This window comes from Toxotes jaculatrix, chromosome 1, assembly GCF_017976425.1.
Source record: "Toxotes jaculatrix isolate fToxJac2 chromosome 1, fToxJac2.pri, whole genome shotgun sequence".
Classification (NCBI taxonomy): domain Eukaryota; kingdom Metazoa; phylum Chordata; class Actinopteri; family Toxotidae; genus Toxotes; species Toxotes jaculatrix.
The window spans coordinates 30198741-30222937 of record NC_054394.1 but is presented as its reverse complement, the minus strand read 5'-3'; the positions used below and the strand labels follow the sequence as shown (position 1 = coordinate 30222937).

The window sequence follows — 24197 nt, the reverse complement described above, 5'->3', positions numbered from 1 at the left end:
ACGATGAAAAAAAAAAAAAAAAAAGAGCATAACAAGAGTCTGAAGGCCCCAAACCCACAGCATGAATCTGCTGGATGAAACGAAAACCACCCAGCAAGATAAGATACACCTTTATTACATCCAGTTTCCCCATTGTGGGACTAATAAAGGTGCATCTTATCTTATTAGTCCAACAATGTACACAGTATCCAACACATCCAGCCATGTTTGTACAGCAACGTTCCCTTTTTGTGTTTAGTACTTAAAGTTTTAACCTCCACTGTTTTAGTCCTGGTTGATTTGCTGATACCATTCTGAAACTAATAATTATTAAACTTCTTTTGTGTTTCTGAGTGGAAAAATCCCAGCAGATAAAGTGAGGGACGAACGTGCACACTCCCTCTGTAACATTCAGACGTGGTGGCTGCTGATTGCTGCTGCCTGTCGGATGCTCCTGTAAATTTATGACGCCGCAGCTCATGTTGTCTGCAAGTCAACAAGGCTTTATAGGTTTGTAAATCACTTGTCTGGCATCTGTAACAGGCTTCAGATGACTGCAGCATCACATCCTGTGCTGCTGAGTGGTCTGATTCAGAATAATATTTACACGGGCTGCATGACCCTGCACAGACACAAACAAGCCAACAAGTAGCAGAGGAAACGGATAGTTGACATAGTTAAAGAGCTGAGACAGATGAGACTGCTTTAACGTCCCTGCAGCTCCGTGTGGAGACACGAATGCCGTCCTGTTTCCTCTGTTATGTCTGCTCGGCTCCAGATGACAGGCCAAGGTTACGTGTCGAAGCTGTGGCACATCTCAGATGAATTGTCTCCGCCTTGGCTGAGTTTAAAGGGACTGTGACAGACTGAGGTGGAGACGGTGCTCTCAGTTCACAGAGAGGACATGTGTTTTCTCCACCATCACTAAGTCATCCCGTTTGTGCTGCTGCACAAGAGCTGATGGAAACTGGAGATGACCTGCGTGTTACTGCCTCGTACATCACAACATGGGCTCCGACTGTAAAACAAAACCTGCTCAAAGGGGATGTGGCACTTCAAACACAAAGCTCAGAGAGAGACAAAGGAAATGCCCGAGGGATACAGTTACACATTTTAGACGTCCCTGTGAGAGAGGAGAGCTGCGATGAAGTGCTTAACGCACAAAGGTGTCTCGACACGTAGATGAAGATGAGTTTTATCTCCCTGAAGCAGTCAGCTGGTGAAACAGAGGCATCACGGAGCAGGAGGGAGGTGAGGAGTGGGTGATGGGGTGTGGAGAACTTACAGGAAGGATGGGAAGAGAGGAGGGAAGAGTGAGTAGAGCAGAGATGAAATCTATGAAGGCATCACCACCAGCACAGGTGTTTTCAGTTTACCTGGCTGATTAGACCTGCTGCTGAGGTCGCTGATCTTAGTGAACCAACAGGAAAGATGAAAGTTATCCCACCTTCATGGAGACGTCACTGAAGCACACTTTACACTTTTTACTGAACCAGCTGATGTATTAGACTCTGACTCACTCTCGGCTCTTGGGTACGTTTCTATTTGGTGCCTTTAAAACTCTGATTGCAGCAGAGTTTTGTTCCGTTGCGGTTTTTCTACTTTTACCTGAACAGATATGTGAAGGAAACGTTGTCACCTCTGACACAGCTGCTGGGCTGTGATTGGAGGAGAGAGGCGTGTTCACCGCAGGAATGTGGCGCTCAGGTGGAGAGAGATAGAGAGAGAGAGGGAGAGAGGGAGGGAGAGCGAGAGAGAGAGAGAGAGAGAGAGGGAGAGAGAGGGAGAGAGAGGGGGAGAGAGAGGGAGAGAGAGAGAGAGGGAGGGAGGGAGGGAGAGAGACCCGACACACCGACACCACTGCGCCGCGCTCACACAGCCGAGGACGGTGCCGCGCAGCCCGTGACTCTCTTTACTCTTTACCGGGGCTTTTCTGCGGCGCTGGACGCTCACAGGACCGAGGAAGGTCAAACGGAGGAGGGAGGAATCAGGAGCTGGAGCTTCCTGCTGCCACAGGAGTGTCTGATCCGTGCAGGACGGAGCAGAGGTGAAAATCACCTGCCTCTGACACACTTCAGGGGCGCGTTTGACATCGTCTCCCGTTTGGAGCAACGTGGTTGTCAGCCGCAGCTGATAGTTTCTAACGTGGGGCTGAAACAGAGAGAACGAACAACTTTTCTTCACTTGTTTTTGCGCCTGAATGTCCGAGCGTCCTTTTTTTTTTTTTTTTTTTTTTTTTTTTTTTTTACACTTTACGTGTCAAGACAAAACTGATGTGATGTGTTTGGGGAACTGAGGAACAGCTGTTTGGATGCAGGAGTTCTGCAGCTGAGAGAGAGAGAGAGAGAGAGCGAGAGAGAGAAACGCTCTTTTAAAGTCTCCATTAAAACAGAAGAAGAACGGGACGAAGAAGAGCTCGGCAGAGGGCTGGATATGGATGGTGTTCGGTCTGAAATCCAGCCTGCAGCTGGGATGCACCGTGCACCTGAGCCGCGACGCTTCACGCCATGATACGGGAACAAACCTGCACCTGACCGCGAATGTGCCATACCTGAACCCAGTCCACAAGGATCCACCATGTTCTCGCTGCTGAGCAGGTAAACCCTGGACTTTTTGTCTGTGGTGAGGTGTCCTGGCTGCCTGCAGGAGAACTGAACTGGGGGCGATGGATGAGGAGTGTTCAGCCCTGATAGGAGGTGATAAATTCCAGGGACAGGTTGAGGTTTCTCTTTTTCTAAGCGGAGGCTGTTTGTGCTCTAATTGAGCTGCTTTCAGGGAAGAAATATGTGCTGGCTTTAAATATTTGCCTTGAGTTATTTTGCTTGCAAGGAGCTGCAAAGCCTTGAAATGTTCTTGCAGTACAGTGAAGGACGGGAGGTGATAAATTCCAGGGACACTTGAGTTTTTTTTTTGAAAGCTGTTTGTTCTGTAGCTCGGTTTATCACAAGAACTGCAGGAGAAAGTGCTTCATGTTGTTGAGTTTTTTCTCACAGCACTTGTTTGACTTTTCCAGCAAAGAAAGTTGACTTGAAGCAGCTTAGATAATCCTGTGGTCGCCTGTGCAGCGTGTATTTGTCTCTGGGGGCAGAAGTCATATCCAGTCTGCTGGAGGCTGCTTCCTGCCAGTGGGTGAGGTAATTCTCCAGCCATATCTGTGATATTGCAACTCCTGGCTCTACATTCCAGCCATCCTGCTACACCACCTTTATCTTCTAAATGTCACTGCCTAAAAATAAATACCCTGCTCATATTTGATCTAATCCCGTCCCTGCAGCAGAGGCCGCACAGGGTCTGAATCTTTGCTCCAACCGTGCATAAAGTTTTTGGATTCTCCTAAATCTGTCTCCTAACATCATAAATTTAAACTGACCTCGACCGCATCCTTTCCTCTGATGCTCTGGATTACTCCTCTCAGTGGAAACAACACATGCTGACATGTCTGCACTCTGCACTGAAGATGTTCAAGTGTGATTTTCCCTTTCATGGGCTGCATTTGATGCAAAGTTGTCAGGGGAAATGTGTAGGCTGTGTGTCAGGTGGACGGCTGTCGGCCCGACTGCAGAAAGAGAAGGATTTGGCTCAGGGCACATTTTCTCTCTCTCTGATAACTCTTCGGAGGAATGTTTGTTTGGGAAGGGGCCATCAGCCCCGTGAACAGATTTAATCTACTTACCATGGAACACTGAGCATATAGCTTCAAAACGAGGACTCTAATTTGGTGTTACACGCAGTGATGTCACTTTCTGCAGCGGGGAGGAATGTCTTCCCTGTGGAGAGGAACCAGGACATCAGTATTTAATCAAAAAAAAAGACTCTGTTTAGTGTTTGTTTCCTCCTGTGGCTTTAATGAGCAATAAAAGCCCAGAGGTTATCAACACTTATATCTGCTGCTATTTCTAAATGAGAAAATTGCCTTTATTTAACACACTCAATAGCTGACGTACATTTTTGGACTTTGAAAAGTTCATTTTTTACAGATGTACCATCACAGGAACATACGTAATAGGTCCCAGATGCGTACGCAGCCTCTGGTCCACGACGCAGCGAGATAACTCAGCCTGAACTGAGGAAACGATCACTGAAGTTACAGTCGCACGTCGAGGCTAAAATCAAGGACAGAAACCCAGAAAGCGAAAGAGAAATTTAAGCTCTGTGTCGGGATGTTTCTTATCAAAACACAACTTGTGATTTGTATTTGGGGATCCACACAGTGTACCTTTACTGGTACAGATGGTTGGTAACTTACAATGAAGGACACTGCCCCAGTAACAGACTTCTGTACTCCAAAGGTACAATTCAGCTCTGCCCTTATCTATATGATGTCCCCACCACAACATCCTGCTCATGCACCTACTGTTCCCAGGTTACTTTGAACCAGGTCCTGGTTTTGACTGACCCTGGTTCTCTCTCAGGGAAAACACTGAAGTCAGGCAGGGATCGTAATGATGGACACAGTCTAGTTTCAAGGTCCAGTCAGATAAGACTTTACTGCTCAGTGTTTGTGTCTCTGCACGAACCCGATGAAAACTTTGTACTTGTACTGTTTGAAATCTTTATTTCCAAGGAGGATTAGAGTCGTGCTTTTACCCGTTTAGAGTCTTTCTTTGTCTGTCAGCGGGATGTTTTAAAACCCTAAGAAAGAATTTCCATGAAATTTGATGGACACATCGGCTTTACGCCAGGGAACAATTGATTTGGTTTTGGTGGTAATCCAGATCTGGGATTTCTGCCATTGGACCATTAGTGTTTTTTAGCTGTAATTATGAAACTGACGGAGACAGAAACCTGACTCCCAATCCTGCGGCTGCGTTTGCAGGTTCAAGAAAACTATTTTTATTTAGTTTAAGTGTGAGGAGTAATGTGTTTGGGCCTAAATGTGGGTGAAGAAGTTGGCAGAGAGTCTTTTCCTTATTTTCCTGACAGATGTCACGGTCGAAGCCATGTGCCTGGTGGAGGAAGTGATTACTTCAGCCGTAGCTGCTTTTTAATGTTTTGACATTTTGGGGGGTTTTGCTCCTTGTTCGTCATGTTTGTCTGTTATTTTTTTGTTGAAACACTTGCATGCATGTCTTCATTTGTCCCATGGTGCGAGACCATGATTGTAGGCGAGCTGAGAGGTTCTGCTTCAGTCAGAGCGGCTGTGAAAAGATAATCTCATAATCCCTGAGGTATGACGATGTACCAGGTTTGTTCTCCTTGTCATGGAAGGAACGAGTGAAGTGAAGCGAAGCGGAGGGAAGGAGAGGGAAGGGAAGGGACGGGACGGGACCATGGTTGAGCAAGAGACTGAGTCTAGACATTTTGGCAACAACAAAACCAACAACACGTTACCAATGTCTGTCTTTCATTTATAATTTACCACAACTCTCTCTGGGTGTTTTGTCCAGACAAACAATGGTATTTAATTTCTTTTCTCTCAAACGTATTATTACATCTTCAAGTGAAGCAGCTGCTGAGGCACAAAAACCTTCCACTTGTGTTCAGAGAGGCTCGTTTTGTTAATGCGTTCCGACTGAGGCCACGCAGAGCCTCGATTGTTGCTGCCTCATTCATAGTCAATACAGATCCAGGGGTCAGAGCGGACCACAGAGCCCTCAGACTGAACATCTGTTAGAGGTTGTGTCAGTTCATTCAGCGGCGTGCTCCATATAACCATCAGACCCTCCACCAGGCGCTCCCAAATGCTGGGTGGGTCACAGCTAAATCTCTCTGTGGGTCGTAGGTCAAGACCGGCCCCTGGTTGGAAGACATATTGCTTTTCCAAACTCTGTGGGTGTGCAGACAATTGTAAAGCGAACGCCTGTGGGTCAGCATACAGAAACACTTAGACCAGGATCCCACACGAAGAAACTAAAGGAGCGGAGATCTTCAGTCAGGTGTCTCTGGAGTTGACATGACTCACACCTTCCCGGAGGTCAGAGGACACATTCTCACCTGCAGTGCACTCTAACCAGAGCGGGATAATAGCTTCAATGTAGCTGCATGATAGCAGCATGGGGACTGTTGTTTATTTGTGCAGGGCGGGAATGTGAGAGCTACCTGTCAGGGTGTGTTCAGTCACATCGCAGAGGAATTATAAATGAGGGTGGAGAGAGCGCAGCATGTTTTACCTCTGCTCGTGCTGTCTGTCTGTCTGTCTCTGTCTGTCTCTATCAGTCTGTCTGTCTCTATCAGTCTGTCTGTCTGTCTCTGTCAGTTTGTCTGTCTGTCTGTCTCTGTCAGTTTGTCTGTCTGTCTCTGTCTGTCTGTCTGTCTGTCTGTCTGTCTGTCTGCATCAGGTTACTCACAGTGATTGGATGGATGTTCATGAGAAAACAGCTTAATTGTTCAAAAATTCCAGTGTCAAGGAATAAGGAAGAACGATCAATTATTTTATCAATCAATCGATCGATTTTACATTTGGTCAATAAAAATATCAGCAAATAGTGAAAAGAAGTTGGAACCACATTTTTGGTTTTATCTGACCGTTCAGTTTATAATAATATAAAGAGACGAACAGTAAATCCTCATATTTGCGAATGTGGAACCAGAGGATGACTCAGAAACTCACTCAGTAATTAACAGATTAGTTATTTTCACTAACTGTTTTGTGTACACAAACGTAGCTGTGGGTGTGTTGGAGTGTTAGTGTCACCAGCCTGCATTAAATAAGAACATTAGAGTTTACATTTCTCATACACCTGTAACCAGGTTCAGTTTTATCAAAGGATTTATTAGAGCTCAGTCTTTGTTTTCGTCACACAGCCGTGTTCAGACTGAAGCTCTCTGAGAGGATGGATCCAGTCTTATTACTGTTTGTGTGATAATGAGAGCAGTTAGTGTTGTTTGTGTTGGGTGTGGCTGCTGTTTTTTCACAGAGAGCGACTAACGTCAGTCAAAATAAACAACTGGTCTCGTATTGATTAAAGCCATTTCCCTCTCCCTGCCCCGGAGCTATTCACTAATGCGCTGCTATAGTCTTAATGAGAGCCGGAGGAGGCGGGCTGACCCCTGCTCACCTCTCTTCAGGGCCCCTGAAGTGAGGGGGCCAACCAGTCAGTGACCAGAGCTGCTCTCTTTTCATGTTCAAGACCCGAAGCCAAAGATCAAGTGAAACTCAGAGAAATTACTTTAGATTAAGGTTAAAAAATGTAGTAAATCTATTATTTATATAAATATATTTATGAAAATGTGATTGGGACATGTTGATGAGAGGATGTTTTTAATTAATGTGTTTGGCAAGTCACAAATATGTTGATACCAGTCTTGAAGTTTTCACGTGTAGTGAGAACAGTATTATTGCTCTTTTTCTTCTGGTTATATTTAGACTCTCACAGCAGCTGCTTAAAGTTGGAGACAGATCAGATATTTCTCTTTTAGGACAGAAACAGTTCACAGTGACCTGAGACATGTTGTTTATTAATATCTCACCAAAACCAACTATCTTTCCCAAACTTCATCCAAAGTGCTTCAGTCACATGACTCGTAGCTGAGGACCTAAAAGTTTCAAACGCACAAGTCACGCAGTCCTTTAATGAGGTCTGTGTGAAAATGAGAACGCCTGTTACATCAATCATGATTATGAGCTCCTGGCCTCTTCTGGTCGCTGTGACCTTCCTCGTTCCTCTGATATGAATTCCCCCATGTAAGGCCAGGATGGAAGCTCAGGGCCGGGCTGCTCAACCGAGTGTGAGGGAGATGTGTATCGTTTAATTGGACGGGGCAGCTACTGACCTGGGACTGCGCCAAAAGCCAGTTCCAAGAGCACTGGACCAGCTCTGTGTCTGTGGCTCAGGCAGAGATAAAAGAGACAAACCAGACGGAGAGAGATGGATGACAGAAGCTGACGGAGGACAAAAGTGAGATGTGGGAGAGGAGGGCAGGGCAGAGGAAACAGAGGAGATTAAGTTGGCGTAACTTTCCAGATATCTTACATCTTTTCCTTGGAGCGTAGAAATCACACATCCCGTCACAAAAAAACAGGCCTTTAAGCATGTGACACACCGTGGCTGTCAGCAAAGCAGTGCCAGGAAGCAATCAAAGAGAGGGGCTTTCCAAGAATCACCGGCACTTCTCAGAAAAAGCACTTGTCCTTTGATGAGTCAGAGGGAGAAACAGACGGAGGATCTGCGTCTCAGCGCTGCCTCGCTGTGTTCGCCCGGAGGTGAAGGAGGAGATGAGGCAGCCAGTAAAACAAACACCACAGACACTCAACGCGAGGCTCAGCGGAGGTCTTATCTGGTAGCGCCTCAGAAGTGGCTCACTGTGTTGACACTACAGACACTGATAATTGCTTTTGACACAGTTCTGATTTCCAAAAATATGCTCATACATGAGATTTAATCTGCTATCAGAGCTGAGTATTTGTTCCAGGAAAATCCCAAACTGATCCACAAGGTCGTTATTATTTCCTGAAGTGATAGCAAGTCTGATCAAAGCCTGCTTCTTGGTTTTATTGTAACCTGCAGAGCTGTGGGAACCATTACCCATTACATTCAGTGTACTGGTACACACTCTACAAGCTTTTTACCTTAGAAATACTCATATGACTGTTGTGAAAGTGACCAAGTTCAAGAATCAACTTTTGTGCTTCACTTTTAAGCCGACGTTAACAAGGCGTCCTTAAAGTGCTATGGATTAAATTATATCAGATGCTGAGCTCAGCGTCAACAGATCCACCTCCCTGCAAAGGAGCAAACTCTGCTGATGAAACCTGTGTCATGTGTAGAAAGGTCCAGAAAAGGACAGTGAGTGAAAGGTAGATGGGATCGTCTTCATCACACACTGAGGAGCTGGAACAAGCTGGTGCTGAACATGTGTGATTCTGTCGGACAGTGACAGGATCGCAGTGAACAGCTTCAGGGTTACCTGTGTTGTATCGTGTTGTTGTTTGGATTGGCAGGGATGGGGGGGGGGGGGTCAGGGGGAGGTGTGATCGTCCATATTTATGTTTTGTCTGATATGTGCAATGTTTCTATGTTTATGGTAATAACAAAAATATAGTCACTTAGCAACTTTTTATGTAACTGGGGTCAACAGTTGGACAGGAGGTGTGGGAGGGGCGGGGGGGTTGGGATCCTGTCAGCCAGGCGGTCCCTCCCTCTTGGGCTATGTGGAAGTTAATAAGACACTTTTGGGGTTGGTGGGGGGGGGGGGGTAGGGCAGGGCGAATTAATGATACTTGCTGGATGGGGGGGCATTCCTGACCTTGGCTCCTGCCCGCAGGGGTTCTCAGTAGCGTGGCAGCTTATTTGTGGATATTATCAACGACCTAAAGACCTCTGCTGTTTGAAGTGTCAGCCGCGTCTTTTCTTTCAGTTTCCTCTCTCGTCCTCTCTCTCTGCCTCTCAAACACCTCCGCTGCCACAGCTTCTACATCTGCACTGCTGTGTTTGTGCGTTCGTGTGTATGTAATGTGAAGAATGACGGGGCTGATGTCACCGACCGACTGACGGTGGTTGTTTCTCTCCGTGTCTCCAGGAAGCTGACTCTGTGCCAGGCCCTGACCTTTGTCCTGCTGCTGTTCGCTCCCGGCTGCTTATCCTCCCCGCAGAGCGTAAGTCCAGCCGGCCCGTATCAACATGAGTCACTGCACGGCCTCCACAGAAATGATTCCACTCACATTCAAAACCTGGTCTGATTCTCAGCGACCGCTCCTGTGGAAGCTTTATAATCAGCCAATCACGACGAGTTTGTCCAAAATGTGCTTAAAATAATTCTAAGCTGAACCAGACTTTGGCTGCGTCTGCCAGTTATTCTCATTATTGATCAACCTTCAGATTATTATTATCTTTATTCATTTATTCATCTATTTATTTATTTTTTTGGTGTTTAAAATGTCAAGAAAATACCAGAAAAATACCTTCACTTAGTGCAAATGATTAAAAGTAATCAATTAATAAATAATCAAAATAGTTTCAGTTTATTTTTCTTTGAACTTATTGATCAACTGATCAATTGTATCAGCTATAACCCAAACCGCAGAGACACTCGGAGCTGCTGTAGCATCCAAAGACATCTCACTGCAGAGCTGGGTGTAATTTTCTGTGGGTTCATATTGAACTTTGTCATTTGATTCATTGTTAATATGAGAATATTTGTTTCATAGCATTTGATTAATTAAAGTTTAATGGCGGTTTAACCAGTGTTCTTATTAAATATCTTTGAATTCTAATGGCAGAACTCTTCAGTTTTACACAGCAGGTCAGTCGACAGCCATAATTTCAACCTGTGTGTTGTGTTGTGCAAATACAAAAAGCTAAGTTGTTTAACAGTGTTTCAACAAGTGACACCACACTGCATTTACACACATGGCCGTGTAGTCCTAACCTGCCAGGGCCCGAGGCCATTTCCCACTGACTCCCCACTTTTTCCTGCCTTTAATTTTTCTTTTTCTTGCATTTGACAGAGTTAAATGTTGTGATTAAGCTAATTTGTGTGGAGAAAAACCCACTTCTCAGGTTCCACATAGGAAAATCCTGCTCATTTAGATAATAAACCAATCACAGGCCTTTGAGCAGCGTCAGATGTGAGCGGCTCTGCTTCTCGCTCAGGTCAGGGAGCGTGCTGATTGGATTGTTTTTGCAGCAGCAGCAGCGTGTTTGTCTTCTGATGGTGTTTTGTCTTGGAAATGATTGTGTTCCTATAAGGCGGCATCCTCTCGGTCTCTCCTCCGACTGCCACGTCCATCTTTCATCACGGTTTGTCTTGTTGACAGGCAGACACCCCCCAACCTTCCCCCAGGCCTGGAATAACCAGACATAGACGGAGATGTGCTGTACCCTCTGCTCTCTCTGTCACATCACACACAGGAGTGTGGTGGACGGTCAACATACTTAAAATTCCTTTATTTCATTTTCTGTTTTCAGGAAAAAAACAGGACAGTAAGTCAGAATTGCGCGACGTTTAAACAAACATAATGGCTGTCCGAAGAAAACCAAGTCATTTCTCCTTTAGATGATGCAGATTACTGGGAGATTTTCTGCGTTCAGTCATCAGTGCAGCTGCTCTGGCAGTGTCTCTGCTGTCAGCACGTGGTCAGTTAAAGATGAGAACAGGACAAACAGACCCAGTGGATCAGCCATGTCAGTCTGTGGGTGTGTTTCTCCTTTTACTGTTCAGGATTGTGTTTACAAAGCTAATGTTGAGAAAAATAAAAAATAATAACATCACGTCATATAAAGGACAAATAGCACAGGACACTAAAGGACAAGACGACGATAATGAGGTTGTTATTTTGTCTGTGCGTGTAAATGTGGTCTCTGTCTTCACCAGTTGTCCTCGTGTTGCCTTTAGGGTGGAAAGTTTTTCTGGCCATGTCTGTCAGCTCCAGACTGTGTCTACAGACTGGGAGAGCGGTCTGCTGACAGACGAGAGGCATGATGGGAAAGTCAGACCACCTTCACCTTTAAGTCCGTCCGTCTGTCCCTCCTGCTCTCTCTCACTGTTTGCAGTTTCCTTTTTGAACATAAGGAATTTTTTTTCCCGCTCATGTGAACGGGAAGGGGGAGGGGGTGAATTGTAAAGGTCAGAGGTCACTTTCATTAATCTAGAATGCCAGCCCGCCCCATCCCCAACTGTTATCAACGCTAATTTGGCCGGCGGTAACACTAATGAGGGCGACCTCAGGTGACCCTGCCATGGAAAATGATGCAGTGGTAGCACAGGTTGCTCTCAGCTGAGCGTGTGTGTGTGTGTGTGTGTGTGTGTGTGTGTGTGTGTGTGTGTGTGTGTGTGTGTGTGTGTGTGTGTGTGTGTGTGTGTGTGTGTGTGTGTGTGTGTGTGCGCTATTCTATGAGTCAAAGTCAGAAAGCCTCAGTCAGTCTCAGTTTTTTTTTCTCTCCTTGTAACCACAGAAATACAAGATAAATCCTCGGTCACCTCGACATTAACAGTTAAAATGACAAGAAAACTACTTTACTGTTGAGTTGTTTGTTTGTTTCTAGGTCTTGGACGTTGGAATTGTATCAGAGACTCATGGGGATAAAATATAAGAAGTATAATGGCCATCCATATGGTAAAGGTCTCTTGTTTCATCACACTGAGTTTCTGTTGAGCCCATATTTTTTAAAAAAGGATTAAAATAAATGCAGCAAAATATATCGTCTTTTTTATCCCACGTCCTCCTTCCTCGTTAGAACCCTTCACTCCTCTTTCAGACCACTCATCCTCCCACATTCTGCTGCTACAGGCTTTAATTTAAATCAAAATCTGAACATCTAAAGTCTCTTTCCTTAACATTTCATCTCTCCAGCTGTTTAGAGCTCAGGTGAGACAGGTGGTCAGAGGCTGGAAACCGGCTGCGTTTAATTACTGATTCACTAAAAACAGACGAACAGATTATCCACCGTTGTTTTTATGGGCTCTGTGCTTCAGATCCGTATTCAGCATAACAGGCCCTCAGTAGACTTCATGTAGTGAGGAGGGTGATGGTAAGATCAGTTTGGAACCAGGACAATTGATGGAAACCACCTGCTGTAGAAAACCAAACAGCTGAAACATGCTGCAAAGATTTACACCAACAGGATTTATAGAATTGCGTGTTTTGCTCAGAATCTGATGTTTTAGACCCTGATGTGTGTTGTTGTTTTTTCTTTTTTCAGCATGTTTTACAGATCAAATTTTGGGCTTTGTGTGTTGCCCCCTTACCTGTTTGCAGCTAATTTTCATCTATTAATTTAGTGAGTTAAGATGAAATAGTGAATAATTCAGCAGAGGGAGAATTGCAAGTAATGTCTAATCTCTCTGCTTGACAGGACATCAGAGAGTCATTAGTTAAGGATGTAAGTTAAGTGTTTTTCTCATTTTACAGATGAAACAAATAATCAGACGTCAGAAAAACAACTCAGGGAAAATATAAAATTTAAAAAAAAGTAATTGGTTTGAGCTCTAGTCTTTTATTATGACTGTAATAAATCAGAAACACAGCACAACAGAAACGTGTGGCTCAAACCACCACTCCTCCTGCTTCACAGTAGATGATCTGATTACACAGGGGAGAATCCTGCTGCATAAATCTGCACGTTAATGAGCAAAGTGTTGGGAAATGAGGACAACATGAAGTTTTGTTTTGTACGTGTTCTTATTCATATCTGGCCTGAGTGTTGATTCTCTTCTTGGATAACAGACACTCCAGCTGACTTTGACTTCAGTCCCTCTCAATAGAAAATCAGCTGGGTTGTTGAATGTGTGTGTTAAGAGTTAAAAGAGTGTGTGAGCGAGCTCCTGTATGAGGAACCGGCGGGAACGCTGCCAGTTTCAGTCCTCCTCCGGGGCAAAAACTCTGGAATGTGTTTGAGTAGCACCATTGAGATTTCTCTAATCACTTTTATTGTTTGGCTCTGATGATCCTGATCCACCAGGCTCACAAGATTTGGGTTTTTTTTTTCTACTCTTTGAACAGATTTATCTGCCTGTTGGATTTGTGGCTATAAATAATGTGGGTTTTGTTAGACGTCACACATTAACTCCCACCAGCCAACTTTTTCACTTTCACAAATGATGTCCGGTCATTCTGCCGACACTGTAGTTTCTCTGTTCTCCTTGTACACACACACACACACAAACGTTGTCAGCTGCTGCTGACAGTTTCCAGTTGCCACCTGACAGCTTTGAAAATGCAGGACAACGCTGCAGAGTGATGCTGCAGAGTGATAACAGTAGAGAGCAGAGAGTCATGTTGTCCCTGTAACTGATAGCGTTTGCTCTCTCAGCTGAAAAGGACACAACTCCACTGTGCACAGCTCCGGAGTTTGGCCAAGAAAAACTATTTAAACAGAAAAAAAAAACTGATGAGTGTGATCAGGGAAAATATTAAAAGCTGTTAATACCTCAGAACATTGTATTAAGATGCAATGCAAGAATTTTACATTCATCAAAAAATATATATATATATATATATATATATGTTGAAATTAACTTCTGTAACTTCTGTTTATTTATTTTGCTGCAGCAGCAACAAACTTTATATTGACGACTGTTTTGTCCGTCACAGTTATTAAATACAAATCAATACTTTTTCTCTCCAGGTTTTTTCAGTGTTTTCTTTAAATCAGTGCTTCACGAATTAAGGGGAATTACCAAAGGAAAATAATTTGAATGCTTTGAAGGAATATGTATGGATTAAGGGCCTTAAATTTCAGTTCTTCTAACGGCCTAAATGTGTTTTAAAGTCAGTATTTTTTTTCTTTTTCTTAGTCTGGACAGGGAACGCCACTTTTTCTAGTATGTTTTTCCTTTGTCTAGTTTTCTTTGTTCTGCCTGTTTGAGAAGACGTTATGGTTTGAAGAGAAGTTTGTTATGTTTGAGTTATGAAGTTGTGTTTGTGGTTGTTGACGACCATTAAAGTCTCTCTCTCTGTCTTTCTCTCTGTCTGCTTCAGTCGTCCTGGGTGTCTGCGTGGGGTCCTTCCGGTGAGGCCTCGTTGGGGCGTCCAGCACGTGCCCGACGGCAGCTGCACTTCAGGAACGAGTGGGCGACATGGAGCGGCTGGTCCGTCTGCTCTCGCAGCTGTGGGGGCGGAGCCTCTGTGCGGACACGAACCTGCATCACCAGGTAACTCACAGCCGTGTCCAGCAGGGTAACACAGCTCCGTCTGTAAGGAAATAATAAATAATAAAATAAATAATAATAATAAAGAAAATATATTTGATTCTTTCAATCATTTATAGGGAATTACAAATGAACATCTACATATAACTAGTTACACAGCAAAAAATACTGACTTCAACACTGATAGTGTCTCTGTTGTATTAAAAAAAAAGAATGGGACCTAAATAAACTTATTTTAATATGGGACAAATTTTATTTCTGTAGGACAGAGGTGAGACATTTTTGTTCTACCAGACACCACAGCAACCTGCACACTCACCACACAGTTTCTGTTTGCCGTACTTAGTCCCATAAATCTCTTTGTTCTGTGTCCCAGGAACCCAGTGGGTGGACCATGTCCAGGAGATCCCAGACAATACAAGATCTGCAACACCAAGGTGACTTCAGCACAAAGGCTTTCACACTGTGTGAAACACTGACTTTCAATGCAAACATTTTAGAACAATGGCTGATGTTTGCTTTACAGTTGGTCATATAGGTGTGTTCAGCACAGATGTATCAGCTGAGGATTTTCAGGGTGTGATCTGGAATTTCACTGACATGTTAATCTGCTTCTTCGCTGCACTGCTCTGCTCTGAACTCGCTGCAGTCAGGTATCACACCTGCTATTGTGTCGGAAACGTGCGGTGAGGTCAGCGGCTGTGTGTCAGACACGCCGTGCTGTGTGTGTGTGTGTGGGTGTGTTTGGACAGCCACGCTCTGTGGCCCATATTGATTAAAGGAAAAACACACAGATGGGTTGCAGCGTGTTTAAGCATGCTCCAGTGTGTGAGCATGTGGCAGTTTGTACGGTGTGTTGACACAAATCCCAGACCTCTGTCTCTGCAGCACTTCAGGAGAGGAACATTAAGTTTTGTGTTTCAAAAATCTGTGTGTGTGTGTGTGTTTGTGTGTGTGTGTGCAGGAGTGTCCTCCCGGCTCTGAGGATTTCAGAGAGATGCAGTGTGCTGCCTTCAATAACAGACCCTTAGTGGCAGGAAACTCCTTCAGATGGACCACCTTTCACGGAGGTCAGTGAGACACATCACTTCCTGCTGCTGAAAACTTGTTGTTTGGAGATACAAGGATTTCACAGCGGTGGCAGAGACACACACACATGATTTTACTGCAGGCATGTTGTGTTAACTTTTTTTTTTTAACTATAAGCTCATTTGGGATCTTGTATCACATCACATGTATTTTAATATTTTCATTGTGGAAAAAGTACATTTACAAATGATTCCAACGCTTTTTCAAGACTCCAAAGTTGAAATCAAATATTAAGTAACTACAGCCAAAGTCAAGTGTGAGTCATGTAAATGAAATTGTTTCCACACCCTGAATATCAAATATCAAACAAAAAACACTTTTGGTGCACAGATCTGAAAATGCCTGCTGGTGTAGGGACTTTGTGTGTGTTAGTATTCTCCATGCTGCCATGACTCCCATGTCCACCATGAGGCCTGCTGCGTGTTTAATCCCACCTGTGTTAGGAGCTTTCTGCCTCCTCTCCCGCTTCACTCTCTCCCAGTTCTGCTGTTTCTCAGTCACTTCCCTCTCTGCCCCTTCGCTTCGTCTATTTTCCCATAATAAACTAATGAGCCACTGACTGAGGATCCTCCCTGCCAGGCTCTAACCCCTGTGAACTGAGCTGCCTGGCCTTGGGACACAACTTCTACTACAACTTTGGCCGTGTGCTCGACGGCACAGCCTGCGACAAGGAGCCTGGAGCAGTGTGTGTCAACGGACACTGCCTGGTGAGTGGAAACCATGTGTGTGTGTGTCTTCTTTACATACTGTATAACTTTTTTAATGACAGCTGTATTAATGAATTTTAAGCCTCTAGAGGGAAGAAAAACTCTACAACATTCCCTAATGTTGTTATGGCCACAGAACAGAGCAAACAGATTTTATTTTAAATCTAATATCAGCACATGAACACCGGAGTCTCCTGGGTAATTTAACAGTACAGTAGGTTTATGTTATGACCATAAAGTTTGGATGTTGTCTGAGAAAACTGACCTTTGGATTTGTAGTTGACTTCTTCTCTGCAGGTTTTTCTCTCCTGTGCTTTTATCAAAGAAGCAGATATTTTCCAACTCAGTTGATTATTATATCAGAGGAATTTCATGTCTGACTAAAGCTTGGAGGCTCTCCAACTGTCAGTCACCCTCCGTTATCTATTGAGAAAATGAACAGGCCTTGTGCCTCTTTTGGCCTGATGTGGATTTTAAACTGAAACTGGACCGAGCTGAAGTTCTTCTCTCTCTCTCTCTCTCTCTCTCTCTCTCTCTCTCTCTCTCTCTCTCTCTCTCTCTCTCTCTCTCTCTCTCTGTCCTCTCTGTCCTCTCTTCATTCCCACTCTGTTGTGGTATAAGTGATGTTGACCACTCTGGCTGGAGCTCTCTGCAGAACTGAACTCCATGCTGTGTGTTAGGGCCAGAGTGCATTCATCAGTGTGGACTGCAGCCTTCAGTTAGCATTACTGCTCTGCTCAGCGCACAGTCCGGACCAGAGTCCCGCTCCCACATCCAGCCTGTCCCCTCCTCACCCCTCTCACCCTCACTCAGATGGGGATGGTTAGAAATGGACTTCTGTCCCTCGGGTCCTGCAGAATAATGGCATACACACGTAATACCAAGTAGACACATGTGCTTCATGAAGGGTGCACTCACAGTTATAGCCAGTTATTGTTGCACAGCTGACAAAGGATTAATGTGTGTCTGTGTTTACATATGTCTATATATATGTTTCTAAGTGTGTGTGTGTGTGTGTGTGCGTGCTAATGTGTGGCATTCGATGTAAAGAAGTGAATTTATGGGCCATGGGCTTGGACTGGCCGAGGTCAGAGCTGCACAGGGCCTGAAACAGGAAGCAGATGCAGCCTGCAGCTGCAGTAGAAGGCTACAGGTCACAGATTGAGATCAGGCTGCAGAACACATGGCTGGTTTGGACACAACACACTCGCATGTGACATGTGTGTGCAGTCTATGTTAAACGCTCTGTCACAGCTCATTTTGCAGTTTTTTGTTTTTTTTTTTCTCACGTTGCCAAATGTTGAACTGAGCGTTTGTTCAGTTACGGCAATTATCAAATGATCTAATCCTGTTTTTTAAAAATCAACATAATTGTAAGAAAATAGTTGTCAGGGGATGTCCTCAGTTTGTTTTGTGTGGCCGACAGAGATGGCTTTGGTATTTCACTTAGAAAATGCTGATATAAAATAGAAGGAAGAGGCTGCAGCCACGCTGGCAGCTCTGTGAGCAGTGCTGGTTCTACAGTGAATTACTCCCTGGGCGAGACCCCCTCTGAGCACCCCCCCCCCCCCCCCATAAAAAAAGAAAGACTTTTTGCACAGCCATGTTTTATTATAACAATATTTATATTATAACATTCTCCAACTCCAACATTGCCAAAACAATCTAGAAATTAAAGTTATCAGAAATTAAATAAAGATACTCTATATACATAAAAGTCGCAAAAAAATATATATAGATAGATAGATTGATAGATAGATAGAATGATAGATATACTTTATTCATCCCTCAGAGGGAAATTGTTATATATATATACCCAATCACACAGAACAACAGCAGAGAATAACAATAACATAAAATAAAAGCAATATAATTTTATTATTTTAGAATAACAAAGAAATAAAAGATGCAAAATCATCAATAAAATGATTTTGAAATCTGCTGCCCTATTAAGTGATTGATACTGATGACAGCAAGGCCAGAGAGCCGTTCCTGAAACATGGCTGACCTCAGGTACGACTTGATCAACGTCTCTGCTTGAGTGTTTTTATTCACACAATTCAGAAAAACCAAACCATGCAGGTTTCCCACGTATTACTCATATTACTTCCCCACACAGTAATATGACAGATAATAGGAGCGGCACAGATGATTCTTGATGCCGCCCCGGGCGGGCGCCCGGTTCGCCCGTGCCAAAAACAGCCACTGGTTGCGGCTTTTGCGTTTGTATTGCGACTTTTGCGTTTGCGTGGCCTTTCTCGGCCACCGTAGGGTTTGCACCTCGGAGTCGAGGTGCGAGCAGCAGCAGGTCAAAGGACGTCTGGCTCATGACGTCACCCGATCACCTGGCTGTGATCCCCAGGCGACGGCTCTGCGTCACTGCGGCGGCAGCAGGATGATATAAGTTCGGAGCCTTCACTCACTCACTCAGTGTGACTGACTGAACGTGACTGACTGAGACCACTGACAGCGTGTCTGAGGAGGAAGGGACAGCTCTGGTGGGGGTGAGTCGCCGGTGTCTCCGCTACCAACGTCTCTGCTGGGGCCATTCGGTTCGCTTCGAGCGTCTGTGAGGTTAATATCCAGGAGAACTTCAGTACAGACGTGACCCCCGGCCATCAGACGCTGTCCTCCTCTCTCTCTCCCTGAGAGAGAAAGATAGAGTTTTTGCTCTCTCGTTCTCTCTCAGGGAGAGAGTGAGAGAGACACAGAGAAAGAGAGAGATAGATTTTCTCTCTCTCTCTTTCTCTGTGTTTTCTCTCTGGGTCCTCGATCGTCTCTCACTGGCAGAGAGAAAGGGAAGAGCAACAGATCTCTCTCTTCTCTCTGTCAGGCAGAGAGCGGGAGCTGACGCCAGAGAGTTTCCCTTCTCTCTCTCTCTCTCTCTCTCTCTCTCTCTCTCTCTCTCTCTCTCTCTCTCTCTCTCTCTCTCTCTCTTCTTCTTCTTCTTCTCTCTATCTCAGCTTCTCTGCTGTTCTCTCTCTCTTCCGTCCACAGAAAGAAAGTTTTTTTCCTCTCTTTCTCTCTTCCCTCCACAGCAAGAAAGTTTTTTCCTCTCTTTCTCTCTTTTCCCTCCACAGCAAGAACGTTTTTTCCTCTCTTTCTCTCTTTTCCCTCCACAGCAAGAAAGAGTTTTTTCCTCTCTTTCTCTCTTCCGTCCACAGCAAGAAAGTTTTTTCCTCTCTTTCTCTTTCTTCCCTCCACAGAAAGAAAGTTTTTTCCTCTCTTTCTCTCTTTTCCCTCCACAGCAAGAAAGAGAGTTTTTTCCTCTTTCTCTCTCTTCCCTCCACAGCAAGAAAGAGTGTTTTTTCCTCTCTTTCTCTCTCTTCCCTCCACAGCAAGAAAGAGAGTTTTTTCCTCTCTTTCTCTCTCTTCCCTCCACAGCAAGAAAGAGAGTTTTTTCCTCTCTTTCTCTCTCTTCCCTCCACAGCAAGAAAGAGTTTTTTCCTCTCTTTCTCTCTCTTCCCTCCACAGCAAGAAAGAGTTTTTTCCTCTCTTTCTCTCTTTTCCCTCCACAGCAAGAAAGAGAGGTTTTTCCTCTCTTTCTCTCAGAGAGAGTTCTCTCAGAGAGAGAAAGAGAATTTTCTCTCTTCCCTCCACAGCGAGAGTTTTTTCCTCTTTCTCTCAGAGAGAGTTGTTCTCTAAGAGAAAGAGAGTTTTCTCTCTCTTCCCTCCACAGCAAGAAAGAGAGTTTTTTCCTCTCTTTCTCTCAGAGAGAGTTGTTCTCTAAGAGAAAGAGAGTTTTCTCTCTCTTCCCTCCACAGCAAGAAAGAGAGTTTTTTCCTCTCTCTCTCTCTCTGAGAGAGAGTTTTCTCTCTTCCCTCCACAGCGAGAGAGTTTTTTCCTTTCTCTTTCTCTCTCTGAGAGAAAGAGAGAGTTTTCTCTCTCTTCCCTCCACAGCGAGAAAGAGAGAGTTTTTTCTCTCCCTTTCTGTGTGTGTGTGTGTGTGTGTGTTTACCCCCCCACACACACACACTCATTTTGAACTTTGGAAGGCGCTGCATAAATAATAATAAATTCAATTGATGGTCTGAAAATAAAACAATTTAAAATAATTAAAATAAGAGTTATAATGATATCCTCCATCATCTCTGCCCTTCATTTTCATACAGTAGTTCTTTAAGTGTAACTAGAAAACATCTTCTTGAATCAGCAACTTCAAAACTACAAGTAGGCATGTTACAGGCCATGAATGAGGCAAAGTGGTAAATACAGCTCCAAAAGATTACAGATAGCTGTTACTGTAGTATGACTGAGGTGTACCATGTTGGAAATAAAGCTCTTTATACCGGTGGCAGAGAAAGGCCACGCAGATGCAAACGTCGCAACACAAACGCAAAAGCTGCAAGACAAACACAGGCTGCTATGCTGTGAGGCTGCACTTTGGTACAACGGTGGTTTCAGCTCCAGCACATCAGCAAGCTAACGTCATGAAGATGAAGGGAATGCCAGTGGTTTTGTGGGTATTTTGTCTGCCTGTGTTTGACTGAGCAATTTAAAATGTTTACCTGCTGGAGGCGTTAGAAGGAAACAGACGATCAGCAGAATTATTACAGTTTTTAAAGATTTTAACTTCATGGTGGTGCTGCAGAAAAAGTCAAGGGATCGCTAAAGTTACTAGGATTCCTCCTCTGGAGCCCACGAGTGTCCGCACCAAATTTCATTGCAGTCCAGTTGTTGCAGAGATATTTCAGTGTGGATCAAAGAGATTGACCAACAGACCCATCATTCATCTCTGCTGGATGAAGGACTGGTCAGTTCATGTGTGGCTGATGTATCAATTAACTGAGTAATTGATTCAGTAGCTGTCCAATCACATGCCAAAAATAACATCAGAGCAGCTGCTCAAAACCAACGAAAACTAATCAGTTAACAGCACCAAATTCATTTTCACTCTCTCTCAGTTACATTAACAGAGGACTTTTCTTGTGTGCTTGTGTGCTTGTGTGTTTTGTGCTGTTTTGTGCGGTTTTACAGGACTGTGGTCGCTCCCTCGTCGGGGCCTTTGTGCACTCCTTGTCACAGAGGATTCATTTCCTGTTGTGCACACACAGATGCTTGGAGTGGGGTTTTTTTTGTGTGGGTTTTTTAAGGGGCTTAGGGGGATGATTATAGGTTCCCTAGATTGCTGCTCTCTATCCTGGGAACCTCCTCTTTGATTGGCTTGCTCTGCAGAGCGGGAGATGAAGGCCAGAGAAGAAAGCGGCCACTGTAATCGCTCTAGCAACGAGATTCTCCACACGCCATAAACCATCCAGCTCATCCTCTGTGCTCTTTACTTTGGCATTTTAACGTTTACAGAGACAACTCTGTAACCTGTCCTCCCTTTCTGAGGCCCTAAGCTGCTGTTCCTTTTTTTTTTTCCAAAGTGAGGGAGAAGCAAATAAGTGAAGGGGAGAGAGTGGGTTGAGTAGAGTCATGGCAGCAGCTTTGAGGTGACTGTACAACAAAGACGAAACAGAAAGAAAGGTTAGAAGTTGCCTGGGCTCTCATCAGAAAATATGTGAAGTGAGGCACGCTGTCAGGGAAACACGTTTCAGCAGAGGCTTTGAACCAGGTCACACTCGTGTTTCCTGAGCAGTTTGTGTGTTTGTCGTACAGAAACCTGGCTGTGACTCCATCTTGGGCTCAAAGCAGCAGGAGGACGCCTGCATGGTGTGTGGAGGACAAAACACCACCTGCCTGCACCACAAGAGTGTGTACCAGAGCAACGGTCTGGAGGCAGGTAGGATACACACACACACAGACACACACACACTACCACACAAGCACACAATCATCATATTACCTCCACAAGGAATCAATTGCAGCAGTTTCAGACCAACACAACCTGGGATAATTCCATACGTCCTTTCTGTTTTCCCTCCCCGGTGTTATTAGTCAGAAGGTTACTGTTCTCTGATAAAGTGAACATTAACCACAGTAGAGGTTTTGGCAAACAAAAGCATTTGGCTTCCTTCCAGGAAGAAATTCAGCAAACAACGGGTTCTCCAAAATTACAGTTGTTAAAATTTCAGGAGGGAGGAGGAAGAACACAAAGGTCCTGAGGCCAGTGGCGTTCTGACTCAATGCCACCACAACGTTTCCTACCTACTCTGATAGCTGCAGTTCAAAGGTTAAACTTGGGTCTGATTGTTCATATCAGACCTATAGAGTGGAGCTGTGCTGTGAGTAAATGCCTGTGGAGGAGAAGATTATTATTGTTGTTCCTGAGAGCTAGAATAATAATAGTATCTGTAATCTCCTGGATTACAGATACTGGAGTGTCAGTGCTGGAGCACACACAGCAGCGTGTGATAAATGGCTGAGATGTGGTCCGCTCTCTGAAGCTAAACACATGTAAACGAAGGTATCCAGCACCTCTGGTGTGCGACTTGGCTCAGGACTCGGCTCTGTAACAGGGGCGTCCTCACACAGCTCTGAGTGTGGGCAGAGCAGAGCTGACAGATGGAGCACCGGCCATTACGGCTCAGATTGAAGAAGAAGAAAGCAGGATGATAATGGCTGCTTTGTTTGGGCGGCTCAGCGGCCTTGGGAGGTTTTCTCTCCTCCTGCAGCTGCGTCTCCCCAAGGAGGGAAAAGTGATGGAGGGCGGTGGCACAAAATCGCTCCTCATCCCCGAGCTCATCGCTGCCTGTCTGTAACTCTGACATTTCCTCGGTCACAGTGTCACATCTTGATGAACCTTGTGCATAGTTTCTCTGTGAGACGGGTAAGCAGGAGCAACCGAAGTTAGGCGCTCTCCAGAGGCCGTGATGAATGGAGTTCATCCTGCAGCCGCTTTTCACTCCAGAGCTGCACCGAACAGCAGGGGAACCATTGAGCTGTCCCTGCCTCTTTTTTTTTTGTTTTGACTCAGAAGTGAAATACAACTCTGTAATGAATGGCTGTGATCTCAGCTCATTCATAAATTTTCTCTCCTCGTGCTCGTAAACCGATCCTTTTAAAACCATTAATGACAGTTAATCGTTAGCGTCATCACAGATTCTGATTCTTTTATAACGACAATCGAGAGACAGTCAGGAGTTTTGTGATACAAGCTGTAACCTGCCAGGACCTCTTCACAAGAACATAATTACCTGATTAATAATCCAGATTGTTGGTAGGTTACTGATTATCTATCAGTTACTGATTGTTGAAAAATGGCAGATGATGATATGTTGTGCTATTTGAAGATTAACCCTGAATATAAAGTACATGGTACAAAGGCCTGCAGCTGTTTGACGTGACTGAAGCCACTGAACTGTAAAAACAGACAACCTGCCCAGGAGGTATTTTTCTAGTTTGCTCAATTCAATAACAATGTGGAAGATATAAGAACAACAGTAAACACAAATTTAAAATAATGAATAGGGAAAAAAACATTTACAGTGGTAGAAATGCTGTACGTCATAGGATAGGAGCTTTTAAAGGATCAAGGAACTTTATTGTCATACCAGGACATTTGCATGCTATGGTACGACTCAGGTCCCAGTTAAGCCATCAAGAGCAAGATGTGAACAGAGTGAAATATAAACATAAGGGCATTAGAGTAGAAAATATAAACAGAGTAGAGAAATAAATATAAACATTAGAGAAATAATAAATATAAACATTAGAGAAATGACCCCATTTATAATTTATAATGAAGTAAATCAGCACACTGTGATTAACAAACAGTGTCTGTTTGTATCATGTTTTATGTGCTGCATGTCCTTCTCCTCCTCTCCTCCGTCCCCAGCTGTTCTACCTTCCTCCTTTTCCTCCTTTCACTCAGCCCGGCCATCGGCAGGAGGGGTCCCCAGTATGAGCCAGGTTCTGCTCAAGGTTTCTTCCTGTTAAAAGGGAGTTGTTTCTTGCCACTGTCGCTGATCTGATCTGGGGTCAGGCTCTGGGTCTCTGTAAAGCGCTTTG

At 44.4% G+C, this 24197-nt stretch overlaps 1 protein-coding gene across 1 annotated transcript in view; it reads left to right on the top strand.

Annotated features, from left to right (window-relative positions):
• Positions 1-2250: 2250 nt before the first annotated feature.
• Positions 2251-24197, top strand: part of adamtsl5 (ADAMTS like 5) — a 29380-nt gene continuing 7433 nt past the window's right edge. The window contains exons 1-7 of the mRNA XM_041041645.1: positions 2251-2576; positions 9439-9514; positions 14339-14511; positions 14885-14945; positions 15473-15578; positions 16177-16304; positions 21906-22029. Of these exons, the coding sequence (XP_040897579.1) occupies positions 2557-2576; positions 9439-9514; positions 14339-14511; positions 14885-14945; positions 15473-15578; positions 16177-16304; positions 21906-22029 (688 nt within the window). The 5' untranslated portion in view covers positions 2251-2556. The remainder of the gene's footprint in view (positions 2577-9438; positions 9515-14338; positions 14512-14884; positions 14946-15472; positions 15579-16176; positions 16305-21905; positions 22030-24197) is intronic.